Source organism: Eretmochelys imbricata, chromosome 1 (assembly GCF_965152235.1).
Source record: "Eretmochelys imbricata isolate rEreImb1 chromosome 1, rEreImb1.hap1, whole genome shotgun sequence".
NCBI classification, from domain to species: domain Eukaryota; kingdom Metazoa; phylum Chordata; order Testudines; family Cheloniidae; genus Eretmochelys; species Eretmochelys imbricata.
The window spans coordinates 49,900,075-49,914,943 of record NC_135572.1 but is presented as its reverse complement, the minus strand read 5'-3'; the positions used below and the strand labels follow the sequence as shown (position 1 = coordinate 49,914,943).

The 14,869-nt window shown below is 41.2% G+C and overlaps 1 protein-coding gene across 2 annotated transcripts in view; it reads right to left on the bottom strand.

Annotated features, from left to right (window-relative positions):
• PDS5B (PDS5 cohesin associated factor B) overlaps positions 1-14,869 on the bottom strand; it is a 268,672-nt gene that overhangs the window by 164,864 nt on the left and 88,939 nt on the right. For both annotated transcript variants that reach the window (XM_077810153.1, XM_077810163.1), the window contains exons 4-6: positions 10,640-10,726; positions 10,456-10,553; positions 9,617-9,743 (exon numbers count right to left, since the gene is read on the bottom strand). In XM_077810153.1, coding sequence (XP_077666279.1) covers positions 9,617-9,743; positions 10,456-10,553; positions 10,640-10,726 — 312 coding nt within the window. The remainder of the gene's footprint in view (positions 1-9,616; positions 9,744-10,455; positions 10,554-10,639; positions 10,727-14,869) is intronic.

Sequence of the window (14,869 nt, the reverse complement as noted above, 5' to 3'; positions counted from 1 at the left end):
GAAACTGCAGAAGACATTATATACACAGAGTCCATGAAACAATACCTCCTCCCACCCCACTCTCCTGCTGGTAATAGCTTATCTAAAGTGATCACTCTCCTTACAATATGTATGATAATCAAGTTGGGCCATTTCCAGCACAAATCCAGGTTTTCTCACCCCACCCCCCTTTCCAAAAACCACACACACAAACTCACTCTCCTGCTGGTAATAGCTTATCCAAAGTGACCACTCTCCTTACAATGTGTATAAAAATCAAGGGGGGTGGAGTGTGAGAAAACCTGGATTTGTGCTGGAAATGGCCCAACTTGATTATCATACACATTGTAAGGAGAGTGATCACTTTAGATAAGCTATTACCAGCAGGAGAGTGGGGTGGGAGGAGGTATTGTTTCATGGTCTCTGTGTATATAATGTCTTCTGCAGTTTCCACAGTATGCATCCGATGAAGTGAGCTGTAGCTCATGAAAGCTTATGCTCAAATAAATTGGTTAGTCTCTAAGGTGCCACAAGTACTCCTTTTCTTTTTGCGAATACAGACTAACACAGCTGTTACTCTGAAACCACACTTTATTGGACATTAATCTAGAATCCATGCTCAATTACACTTTTCTTCCAGTGCCGAAGCTTTTAACTGTACGTGTTCCCGATCTCAATGAAGAGGTCCCTGCTTCTAGAGGTCTGGTGTTTTGTGCAGATAAAGCGTGGGGTCACTGGCTATCTAGCAAGTCCAAAGTGCCTTCAGGTCCAGTGGAGGACTATGAAAAGGACTTCAACTCTCCTTTTTCTCTATCCTTTACGTGAACTGTCTTGAAGGTAGCAGGTTTTTTGTCTATCCATGACATTGTTTCCATTGCAATAAAGAAGCTCTGATCTCTGGTTACTCCCTGGTTTTGGAAAGGATATAAACACTCATGCTTCAATCGTAAGTCAACCTCTAATGGTAGGAGATGTCCTCTGAGTACCATAATTGCTCATTATGTGGTTTCTTGTACCTTCTACTGATGCAGCTGGTAGTGGTCACTGCCACTGACAGGGTACTGGAACTGATGGACCACTGGTCCAATCCCATATGGCCACGTCCATGGAGTTTGGAAAAAAACAAAAAAACACCAACACCATCCTAATAGAGATGTCAAAATGAACTAAAAGGATGCATCTTATGAGATTTTGGAAATCAACCCTCCATAAAGAGTAAGCAAGGGTCTAGAATGAAAGTTGGGTTGACTTTTGGCTTCTTGTTTGTACTTACCTGCCCACCAAGGTGCATTTGGATGTGATCTGAAAACATCAAATTTTGCATTGTATCAAATGCATGGTTCTAGGTCCTCACAAGAAATTTCTGAAGGTGCATTGAGAAACCCACTCAGGAGATGAAGCGAATACATGGCATGAGTAATCCTAGCCATTGTAAATAACTGACTATCCCTCAAGAAAAAAACTGATGCAATGTAGTTTGGATCTCTGCAAATCTTACCATTAGGGCAATACCCACCCATGTCTTTTGACCTCTGGGTGAGCAATTCTCTGCATTAAGATCAAAAGATGTTGTTTATTTTGAAGACCTGGTGGCTCTGAATCCTCTCCAGCTGTTGTCCATTTATGAACGGGTCTGTTTCAATGGACAGGGTACTGATTAGCATGCTGCCTATGAATGGGTATAGGGTGCATAACACGCAACCTGTGCCTTGCTGTGACTACCACCAGCCACCTACGACTCTGGGTGCAGGGGGTGACTCAGAAAGAGAGAGTCTTGTATAGGAATTGTGAGCTCTCCTATGCAAATGCTCTTTTGTCTGTCATGCTGAGGATTGTTAGTTTGGAGGAAAATTTATGTAGGTTTCTGTGGAAGCGTCAGCTACAGAGTTTTCTTTCTGTGAGGGTAACAGTCCCTTTTTAGGTACCCTTGATGTGGTAGCAACCAATAGATTGCTATGCTGGCTTTGACAGTGAGAGTTGAGGCCTCTCTGCAATCTTAGCTACTAATTTCATTAATGTTTCCCCCAATAGCTCCTCACCTGTAAGTTTGGATGCATAAGGTATCTGTTTAGGATGATCAATGGCTATTCAGGAGTATAACCTGGCTTTCTTGTAGCCACCAAGATATCCATTGCTCCTCATAAATCACATCAACGGTTTGACCAAGACAGGACCCAAAACATCTCTCTCCAAGCAAGGATCAAACGTCTAGATCAGTTTCTCAACAACCAGTCTGTGGACTGGAATCAGTCCCTGAGATCTTTTTGATATAGTTTAGAAAGGCAGCAAGCTGGTTTCAAACATCAACAAGGTTGAGGAAACACTATTCTAGATAAGCCACTTGTTTGCCACAAAGTATCCTTTCCTTACTAAGTGTATGAAAAGATTTTGGTCTGAATGGCTATCGCTAAGGCTCTGAAATTGCTATGCAGTGTGTCACCATTCAGAGGGTCTGTGGGATCTTTTCGAAGGAAGTCCCCTTCTGATGATGACTGTCTTTCACTCGTGGAGCTACTGCTGCAGAAACCTTAGGCTCCCAAAATGTATTAAATTTGTGTTTTTACAAAAACATTTTAGTTTAACTTTTAATTTAATCAGATATCCTCATTTGGCTATTATGATACCCTCAAAGGCCACATCAACAGGAAATTATGCATCTACTAATGCTTCAAAGGGATGATAATAGTAATGAGTTCCTTGCAAGCCACTGATAAGAACATATGAACATAAGAATGCCTATACTGGGTCACACCAAAGGTCCATATAGCCCGTATCCTGTCTTCCAATAGTGGCCAATGCCAGGGGCCCCAAAGGGAATGAACAGAACAGGTAATCATCAAGTGATCCATCCTGTTGCCTATTCCCAGCTTCTGACAAACAGAGGCTAGGGACACCATCCCTGCCCATCGTGGCTAAAAGCCATTGATGGACCTATCCTCCATGAACTCATCTAGTTCTTTTTGAACCCCGTTATAGTCTTGGCCTTCTGACCAGGATTTCATTTGGTGACCCCCTAGTTCTTGTAACACTTCCATATTTACTTTCTCCACACCAGTCATGATTTTATAGACCTCTATCATATCCCCCCTCAGTTGTGTCTCTTCCAAGCTGAAAAGTCCCAGTCTTATTAATCTCTCCTAAAACGGAAGCCCTAATAATTTTTGTTGCTCTTTTCTGAACCTTTTCCAATTCCAATATATCTTTTTTGAGATTGGGCAACCACATCTGCACGCAGTCTTCAAAAGGTAAGCATACCATGGAGTTATATAGAGGCAATTTAACATTTTCTGTCTTATTTTCTATCCCTTTCTTAATGATTCCCAACTTTCTGTTCAGTTTTTTGACCTCTGCTCCACATTGAGTGGATGTTTTCAGAGAACTATCCACTATAACGCCAAGATCTCCTTGAGTGGTAACAGCTAATTTAGACCCCATCATTTTATATGTATAGTTGGGATTATGTTTTCCAATGTGCATTACTTTGCATTTATCAACCACGAATTTCATCTGCCATTTTGTTGCTCAGTCACCCAGTTTTGAGAGATCCCTTTGTAGCTTTTGTGTCTGCTTGGGACTTAACTATCTTGAGAAGTTGTGTGTTATGTGCAATTTTGTTACGTCATGGTTCACCCCTTTTTCCAGATCATTTATGAATTAGTTGAATAGGACTGGTCCTAGTACAAACCCCTGGGGGACACCACTATTTATCTCTCTCCAGTCTGAAAACTGACCATTTATGCATACCCTTTGTTTCTTATCTTTTAAACAGTTACCAATCCATAAGAGGACCTTCCCTCTTATCCCATGACAGCTTACTTTGCTTAAGAGCCTTTGTCAAAAGCTTTCTGAAAAATCTAAGTACACTGTATCTACTCGATCCCCTTGTCTATATGCTTGTTGACCCCCTCCATAGCCTGTCTTAGAAAGGTCCTGTACATGATTTGTTTTTGTGATGCATGTATGGTACTTCTTCCCCCAGTTGTTTAAATGGAAGAGGTAGCATGCTATTCATCCTGGCATGGAAACCACACAACGGAAGACGGGTACCGGTACACACATCTCAACTGTGGAAACAGCTTGTTAAAATATCCTCAGAGAGCTTAACAGGCCACTTCTACCTGCACCCCCAGGCTGCTTGGCACCCAGGTAAATACTGTAGAAGCAATCAGGGGCTTTGCCTAGTAAATCAGGATCATATATCGCACACAGGAAGAGATTTCTCGCCCTCTATAATCCTAGGATTGTACAGCTTTGTGGGGAGTGGAATCCTCATGTGCCTCTGCTCTGGTTACAGACTGCCTGAAGTGCTCCTAAGGCTTTAATGTGGAGTGAGCCTGTGGAACAGGGAAGGGGTGGAGAGCAAGACCCTTTCCTTAGCAGAGCAAAGGTTTATGGCTGATGATGATAAGTCACAACTCCATTCCACTCTTGCCTCAAATGCGACCCTCTTTCCCTGGCACAGAGGTGGTCCTTGAGTTGAAAGCCAGGTAGGAACAATTCCCTTTAGGCTGCAGCCTGAGGCAGGACTGCACAGGAGGGACAAGATCCTCTACATGCCCAGACATGCTGCAGGGTCAGGGAAGGATGGTGAGCACAATACAAAGGACTGCAAGACATACTTTACAGGAGAATAACCCCAGAAAACACTCCCTCAGGAGAAGGCAAAGGAGAAGAGGTTTAACCTTTGATTTTCATCCTACTTGTTGATAAATAATACTAATCCATACCTTGCAAAGGACACACTTGTTTTTTGCTTTTTTGGGACCCGGAGTTTGCAAGACTTACCGCTTAGACAGTCAAGAAAATCTCTTGATTCACAGTAGGAAAAAGAGGAGTTGCATGGGAGCCCTGGTTCTTTGCCCAGGGAGCTGACAACCCACTTAAGCATACGAGGGACACTGGATCCTTTTGGAAACTTTCACCCCATCCGCCCACCTCCGACCCGGGTCTGTTGTGGGACTTACCCCTGAGCCAGCCAGATCGTTTCCTCCTCAACTAGAGACTCCCCCCTGCCCCAAAAAAGCTCAGAAACTCCTGATAAGGCTTTTCTGTGTTGCAGTCATGGTTCCTCAGGGCATGGTGAAAGACCCAACAGGTTAGTCTGACTGAGCCCCATACCCTGGCAGTGCAAGTTTGTCTGGCTGGGAAGAGGCAGGACATAATTCACACACTGTAAAGCCTGTAACTACTTCCTCACATATGAAACACCGCTTAAATTTAGACAGGTGTTTGCAGGGCAGCTCTGCCATGGCTGAGTGGGGACAGAGTAGTCCAACAGGCAGCAGCAGATGGTGGCTGAAACCAGAATGCTACCGTTTACCCAATCCGGGAGGGAGGAAGAGAGGGAGAAGGAAGACTACTAAAAGTCACATGCACGAAAACTATTAAATAAAATATTTTAAAACAAAATGGTTGGAAGAAACTGAACCACCAACTTATTCCACTGCTAGAGACAGAAAATCTGGTAGGTTGAGCTGAAGGCAGAGATTAGGCCTGAAGCATCAAGCAACCACATTGGACTGCCTCTGAATTCCACTAGTTGGAGGTATTAGGCCATTTATAATGAATAATAACAGAAGCTGTGCAACAGAAAGTCTCTGAATTTTTTGTAAAACAACTGCCAGGCCTCCAAAAGGACAGCCTGGGTAGCTGGCCAGGCAGGAAGTGGGCACCCAGAAAACTGCTCAGAAGCCTGGGACCCTAGAAGCCTGGTCTCCCAAGACATCCAGGCTCTTGCTTCCCCATCAATCTGGTTTCCATGAGAATTTGGTGAAATCAACATGTTATGAAGAATGTTTGATTCAGAGGAATCAGTATTTTCCAATGGAAAAAACCTTTGTCAGAAAATTTCAAATTTCAGTTAATTTTCCCAGGTAGGAACATCTGTAGTTCCCACAGGAATCTTGTTCAGCAACCAGTGGGAAGAGAGATGATCTGTACAAGTCTTGAATAGGAAGGGTAAAAAAGCACAATCTCTCTATTATGAACAATTGTGACAACTCCTGCACTACTTAAGTTAACTTTTAGTCTCATATACCCAAATAAAAGCCTTAGAAAACGGCAATTACTACAAGACTTAAACCACTGCAGGACAGAAAGCTATGCTGCATATATATCACTAGACCCCCTCCTCTTCTACCCTCCTCACCTCTAAAATAACTATCCTGTAAATTTGACTCTACAGAGCTCTCCACCCTGCCCAGCTTGAGTAACACGCACCACTTGTAGTTCCTCCTAGCTAATGATAAACATAAAAAACAAAAATGAAACAAAAAAATAAAGTGAGATTGTACTTTTTTTTTTTTAAACTGACCCTCTGAAAAAAAAATCTATAGTCAAGCTGATTAAATGTCCATTTCTAAGTCTTTAAAGGAAATGGTAAGAGTGTAAGCTATGTGCATATGTAGGAGAAAAGGGTTGTGGGGTTTTTTGTATTGTGTGGCCCATGACTGACCCTTTTTTCTTTCTGATGGCAGGCAAAAGCCCTGCCCAGGTAGACTCCTATATCAGCAGGGGCAAGCATATCTGCCTGAAGAGAAGTGAGGGACTGCTGCAGGTCCTAAAACACATAAGAAGGTGGGGGCACCCCTGTAAACAAACTGTAGCAGTGGGGAGCTAACTTCCTCCCCGTAGGAAGAGAGAGCTGGGAATCATAAGAAGCAGATATTCTCACCATACTTATGCGGGGGGGAGGGAGAGGGTGTAGACAACGCCTAATTTTCCTAGTGGTCTTTTGATTTCTCCTGGAGGTATATGGGAGCTAGGTACCCTTAACCTCTCATGGAGAGAGGTGGGCTTTTTGGAATAATGCAACCTAAATTTGCATTTCTTGGTTTTCTATCATTTGAGGAATTTTGCTTTTTTTTTTTTTTTTTAAAAAAAAGCTAACATTTTTGTTAAATAATATACATTTAAACCACTGATATATGCCTTCAAACTCAAGCTTCACCTTAACTAAGTTTTTGTGATGAAATGTAAATATATCACTTGTATTGACTATGAAGCCTAAAATCTGTGTAAAAAAATTTCAGAATACTGGCTGAATAACCAGATGTAAAATACAAACCTGTATTTCGCAGATTTAAATCACAACAGACTTAGATCACATACATACAAGTCTCAGAACATACTTATGCAAATTATGCAAATAATTGCAACCATTAGCGAGCATGTATTTAGGGTTTCTGGTTTGTGATTTTAACCAGTAAAAACCCACAATACAAAAAAATTAAATCGGTGTTTAATCCACTAAAGATCAGAAAAAGAGCAGAAATGGTTACTTGAATCTAAAGGCTCGTCTATATAGAGTACTAATGAGAAATATAAGGGTGTGATTTCAAAAGCATACCATCATGCTGCGCATTTTTTGGTCCACATAGACCCTGCTGGTGCACATTAAATGTTTGTTAGTGCACTTTAATTTTTTTAGCATTTCAAACAGCACTACATTAAAGCGCATTTCAGAACAATATATTGCATTACTCATTACTGGCTGTACAAAAAGAAAGCCCCCAAAAACCCAAATTCTTGGATTTCTACTACTGAAAATTTGATAAAATGAACTTCAAAACACAAAATTAATAAACCTCAAAACACAGAAGCCCTGTATATAATTAACATTAGTATAATTAAAAAGGCCACCTTTTATTAGCAAGAGGAGGAAGAAAAGCCAGAGTTGAAGCCTTACACAATTCGGTGGGTTTCCTGACAATACCTTGCTTTTATCCACTATAAACTTCCAAAATGCCCATCTGAGAGCCTGCTATTCAAACCAGCCTGCACAGTGCTCAATAATACATCCAATCTTCCCTGAATATTTTAACTTTTATTCTATAAGGGTCAACGAACTACTTTTATTCAATAAAAGTTTAGAACTTTCATGGAAACATATTGACCCATCTCTCACTAAAGATGCAGGAAAAACTTTCCACAAAATGACAGAGAATAATTTGTAAAGTCTAAAGATTAATGTGGCACAAAACACCAAATAAAAGACAGATGTTCAAAAAAGAGAAATTCCAAATTGAAGAAAAAAAGTCTTTAGTCTTGCTTTTACATTTTTCATACCCTGAGGTCTCCTCTAGTAAATCTGAATTGCACCCAGAAATTTTGAGGCCGATTCTTTTGTCACAGATAAGTACTGGTATTGCTCAAATTACATACAATATAGCTGGGTGTAAGAATGCAATTTGAATATTTTCAGTCAAAAAAGACTGATAGAACAAACTTAGGTGCTCTCTCTATGCCTTGAATAGTAAGACTGTCAATAAAAAACAGCATTTTTTCACCCACTTAAACTCTGCTTCTCATTAATCCCGGTAGCGCTCAGTCTGCAAGTGGCCCATGTCCCTTTGAGGTTTGCCATGATGATGATGATGAAATTCTACTCCTATTAATTAATTTTCTATGTTGAATACATAAAGGTGAGGTGTACAAAACATTGTACTACCTTGCTTTATTCTGTCAAAGAGCACCTCTTCAAAAGTCTGACTGCATTCTTTCCAGTGAACCACGCTCTCTTACATACTGTTCTGAAGCTGCTGAAATCAATTTACCCATAAAAAAATATGAAATAGCTTAAAAAAAAATACCAGGCAGCACTTGGAAGTGACAATCAAAATCTTTCACATATCCATCTACTGTAGCCTGTCTGTAGCAGTATAACATTTAAAAAAACACAGAGGCCTCTTTTCTTGAAAAAACAGTTCAGTTTCAAAAGAGACTGTTCTCCCCTGAGTACATCTAAAGCTGTCCAGAATTTAAGTGGTCACATTTCCAAAACTATCTTACATGGAAGTAACTGAATTTTGTAACTTATATAATTTTGTATCGTCTTATCTATGTTACATCTTGCATCCAAAGTTCCATGAGATAACATCATGCATTTGTTTATACCTCAGAGCAAATCCAGCTTTCCTTCTTTTTTTAAAAATCCAAGGGTGATACTGTATACCCGAGATAAAGGTCTAAAACAATCGTTTCCCAGTTTGCCTACTAATAACTGCATGATTGCATGTAAGCTATCAAAGTAAAGCATCCATCCTTTTAGTACTTCATGTTCCACCATTTTCCTAATGTTTTTATTAACATCACAAACAATGTTGAGAATACATTATGATACACTTTGTCACTAACACTTGTCAATTCAAGGGCAAAAATCATGAATTCGATTAATTTTGCCTCCCTTCCCCCCCCTCCCCTCCAATTTATAAAAGTATGGTACTTGGGCCTGTTCACTCATGTACAACTATAAAATCAAAATCATCATTAAAAATAAAACAGTATCAACCTTGGTTTCAAAGGAAACAATACATTTATGCAAGGTTCTTACTACCCACATACCACTTAAATAAAGATGTCACAAACAATTAACTTTCAGACAAGTCACAATGTAAATAAAGTTTACAAAGAAAAATATTTACAACATTAGGCTACTGTTAAAAACCAAGACGAAACATTTTCACTTAATGACAACCCAATGAAAGCAATGAAATGTCACTGAGTTTTACATAAAATTGAGTCATGAAGGCTAGACCAAGTAAATTTAGTGGATTAATTCATTTCACAATTTGCCCTGTAAATTGGATCAAGTTTCAACATGACCGAACCATAAAATTCAACAGCTATTAAGGCTTACCTTATGTGCTGGCACTAGATTAACTAAAACTGTATCCAAAAGCTCCTGAGACACAGTATCTCCTTCACAAATGATAGAGCTCATCAAATCCACCATGTGCATGTGTACTTTTTGATTATGACCATTGCTGAAATTAAAAGTAGAATTTCTTAGCGTATATAAATATACGTACTATATTACAACAAAGTACTACCTCTAATCACAAGGCAATGCCAAAGAAATAGGCAGTGAATGCAAAAACAGCGCCCTTTTTTTAAAGGAGCATTTCCTAAAGAAGTGGTTTCTAAATTTTGGCCTAGGAAGTTTGTTTCAGTTTCATTTGTTTTAAGGATATTATCCTGACAAAACCCAAAAGAGCAGAGCCAGAGTGAGCTCTCATTTTCTACTCTCTCATACACTATCTCAGAAATATTTCCCATGCTTCTGACCTAAGATAATATCTAAATAAAACACACAACTAAATTTTTAAAGCTTTTGTATATTCAATAGTTGTTCTCCAAACACTAATACATTCTCAAAAAGAAAAGGAGTACTTGTGGCACCTTAGAGATTAACAAATTTATTTGAGCATAAGCTTTCGTGAGCTACAGCTCACTAACTGAATCCTCCTACAAAGTATTATCTGAAAAACAAGGCAGAACATATACTTTTTTAATCCTAGGCAGCAGCATAAGTATAATAAACTGAATTCTTAAAACAGAAATGTTAAGCTTTGATTACTACAATATCCAGACTAAAAGCTTTAATGAGCAAGCAGAATATATACAGATTCAAAGTTTATATATTTCAGGAAAACGATTCTAATTTAATTAAAACTACATCAATCAGAATATACTTACTTTATTACAGAAAACAGCGTTCTGTACAACTGTGTGAAAATTTCATTGCTGTCTTCTAGCTCAAAGCATATATTATAAGATTTGACCCAAGCAATATTCTGTGTTGGGGGGAAGAACAGGGTACAGCAGTTATTAGGAGAACTTGAAAAAGTAAGAAGAAGAAATAGTAATAATTTTAGCTTACCTCAAGTAAATAAAAATATCTATTGAACTGTGGGCTTTTTGTATCTTCTAATCCTTTCAGTTGCCTTGTTATAAACATAAATATATCCTAGAAAGAACAAACATAATAGTAATTTGTTTCATCATGTAACTTATGACTGCATTTAACTAAATGGTCTAAATATTCATTTTGAACTTTTTATCACATTCCACACTACAGAACTCCCACAAAAGCCAGAGAAACCAATCCTCACTGACCCTGGCAAGTAGGATGACAAATGAACCTATGAAGAATTATGTGAGTGATAGTAATCCTTAGAAAGTTTCACCTTGGTAACAAGGTCAGGAAGGAGTTAATGTTGGTTAAGTTTCACATGAAAACATTCAGCTTGATGGACAGAAGGAAGCCTAGAGAAAGTTCCATTCTGCACTTGGCAGACATGACCCATGGGGTCAATGGAAAAGTTACGCATCCTCCTGCAAGCTGGATTTTCATTTCACAGTGCAACAGTTTTATCGGTTTGATTTTGGGCTGTTTTTTTTTTTAAATAGAATTTTAACCTGTATACACTGTCTCTCCATCTCTGTTACCATTCAAGACTAGCATATTGAGCAATGCTTCCTCTAGCTTTTTATATCCATGTGCGGAATGAATTTTATGTGCACCACTATGGAGGTGACATGGGGGGGGGGAAGGGTCCAAGGGGTTCAGAGTGTGGGAGGGGGATCAGGGCTGGGGCGGAGGGTTGAGGGCTCTGGGATGGGGCCAGGGCTGAGGGATTCAAACTGTGGGGGGACATGGGGGGAGCTCAAGGCTGGGGCAGAGGTTTGGGGTGCAGGGCTGAGGGCTCCAGCTGGGAGGTGAGGGTTCTGAGGTGGGGCTGGGGCTGAAGGAGTTTGGGGTGCGAGGTGCCCCAGGGTTGGGGCCACAGGACTCCCCCCAGGCCTCTCACCACTGGCAGCAGCTCCCGGGGCGAGGCGCTTCTCCCCGTCAGCAACAGCTCCCGGGGCTGGGGAATAGGCGCCTCTCCCCACAGCAGCCCTGCACGACCCAACTTGCTCCCCTCCCCACGTACCTCTCTCATCTCCCCAGACTCCTGTGGCTGTGCATCTGCACAGCCCTCTGTAGCCTGCTGCGTGGCTACACAGCTTAGAGAGAACTTGGATATTGAGCCCTCCTTTGACAAAAAGCAACCAACAAGAAAGGGTTATGGATGCCTCTCTCAAGCTTCAGTTTGTCAAATTACATTTCCATAGGAACATCTCTTATGAAACAGAAAACTCAAATAGGTAACATTAAGCAACAGCATCAGAAAAAATTAATTATGTACAGACCCTCTGGATTGGTAAGTGACAAACATCTTTATTTTTTAAAACTATTTTTATGCACTCAATGCACCGATACATACTGGATAATTATCCCAACCAACTCAAAATTCAAAAGCATGTGCTCCCACCACATGAAGGCAACATCCACAGACTGAACAATTTCCAGACTTCAATGACTAAAAAGAATCCAGGGATAACCAGTTTGCTATCTTGCAAATCTCTTCTAGGATTCCTTTCAGTGAACAAGCCAAGGCTCTGGTAGAATAAGAGCATAAGAACACCCACACTGGGTCAGACCAAAGGTCCATCTAGCCCAGTATCCTGTCTTCTGACAATGGCTAATACCAGGTGCTTCAAAGGGAATGAACAGAACAAGTTATAAACAAGTAATCCACGCCCTGTCATCTACTCCCAGCTTCTGGCAAATAGAAGCTAGGGATACCATCCTTGCTTATCCTGGCTAATAGTCATTGATAGACCTGTCCTACCTGAATTTATACAGCTTTTTTTTAGAATCCTGTTATAGTCTTCGCCTTCACAACATTCTCTGGCAAAAGGTTCCATAAGTTGACTGTACACTGTGTGAAGAAATGCTTCCTTTTGTTTTAAACCTGCTGCCTATTAATTTCATTTGGTGACTCCCTAGTTCTTGTATTGCGAGGAGGAGTAAATAACACTTCCTTATTTACTTTCTCAACACCAAACATGGATTTTATAGACCTGTCACACCCCGCCCCCTTAGCAGTCTCTTTTCCAAGCTGAAAAGTCCCAGTCTTAATCTCTCCTCCTATGGAAGCTATTCTATACCCCTAATAATTTTTGTTGCCCTTTTCTGAAGCTTTTCCAATTCCAATATATCTTTTTTGAGATGGGGCAATCACATCTGCACGCAGTATTCAAGAGGTGGGCATACCATGGATCTATATAGAGACAATATGATATTTTATGTCTTATCTATCCCTTTCTTAATGTTCTCAACCTTTTTAGCATTTTTGACTGCCGCTGCATACTGAATGGACGTTTTCAGAAAACTATCCACAATGACCAATAATTTTACATGTATAGTTGGGATTATGTTTTACCAATGTGCATTAGTTTGCATTTATCAACACTGAATTTCATCTGCCATTTTGTTGCCCAGTCCCACAGTTTTGTGAGATCATAGAATATCAGGGTTGGAAGGGATCTGAGGAGGTCATCTAGTCCAACCCCCTGCTCAAAGCAGGACCAATCCCCAACTAAATCATCCCAGCCAGGGCTTTGTCAAGCCTGACCTTAAAAACCTCTAAGGAAGGAGATGCCACTACCTCCCTCCCTAGGTAACCCATTCCAGCGCTTCCCCACCCTCCTAGTGAAAAAGTTTTTCCTAATATCCAACCTAAACTCCCCCACTGCAACTTGAGACTATTACTCCTTCTTCTGTCATCTGCTACCACTGACAACAGTCTAGATCCGTCCTCTTTGGAACCCCCTTTCAGGTAGTTGAAAGCAACTGTCAAATCCCCCCCTCATTCTTCTCTTCTGCAGAATAAATAACCCAGTTCCCTCAGCCTCTCCTCATAAGTCATGTGCCCCAGCCCCCTAATCATTTTTGTTCCCCTCCTCTGGACTCTTCCCAATTTTTCCACATCCTTCTTGTAGTGTGTGGCACAAAACTGGACACAGTACTCCAAATGAGGCCTCACCAATGTCGAATAGAGGAGAACGATCATGTCCCTCGATCTGCTGGTAATGCTCCTACTTATACAGCCTAAAATGCCGTTAGCCTTCTTGGACACAAGGGCACACTGTTGACTCATACACAGCTTCTCGTCCACTGTAACCCCTAGGTCCTTTTCTGCAGAACTGTTGCCTAGCCACTCGGTCCCTAGTCTGTAGCAGTGCATTGGATTCTTCCTTCCTAAGTGCAGGACTCTGCACTTGTCCTTGTTGAACCTCACATTTCTTTTGACCCAATCCTCTAATTTGTCTAGGGCCCTCTGTATCCTACCCTCCAGCATATCTACCACTCCTCCCAGTTTAGTGTCATCTGCAAACTTGCTGATGGTGCAATCCACACCATCCTCCAGATCATTTATGAAGATATTGAACAAAACCGGCCCCAGGACTGACCCTTGGGGCACTCCGCTAGATACCGGCTGCCAACTAGACATGGAGCCATTGATCACTACCCGTTGAGCCCGACAATCTAACCAGCTTTCTACCCACCTTGCAGTGCATCCATCCAGCCCATACTCCTTTAACCTGCTGACAAGAATACTGTGGGAGACCATGTCAAAAACTTTGCTAAAGTCGAGGAATAACACGTCCACTGCTTTCCCTTCATCCACAGCATCAGTTCTCTCATCACAGAAGGCAATTAGATTAGTCAGACATGACTTGCCCTTGGTGAATCCATGCTGACTGTTCCTGATCACTTTCCTCTCCTCTCAGTGCTTCAGAATTGATTCCTTAAGGACCCGCTCCATGATTTTTCCAGGGACTGAGGTGAGGCTGACTGGCCTGTAGTTCCCCTGATCCTCCTTCTTCCCTTTTTTAAAGATGGGCACTACATTAGCCTTTTTCCAGTCATCCGGGACTTCCCCGGTTCGCCACAAGATTTCAAAGATAATGGCCAATGGCTCTGCAATCACATCTGCCAATTCCTTTAGCACTCTCGGATGCAATGCATCCGGCCTCATGGACTTGTGCTCGTCCAGATTTTCTGAGTAGTCCCGAACCACTTCTTCCTTCACAGTGGGCTGGCCACCTCCTCCCCATGCTGTGCTGCCCAGTGCAGTAGTCTGGGAGCTGACCTTGTTCGTGAAGACTGAGGCAAAAAAAGCATCGAGTACATTAGCTTTTTCCACATCCTCTGTCACTAGGTTGCCTCCCTCATTTAGTAAGGGGCCCACACTTTCCTTGGCTTTCTTCTTGTTGCCAA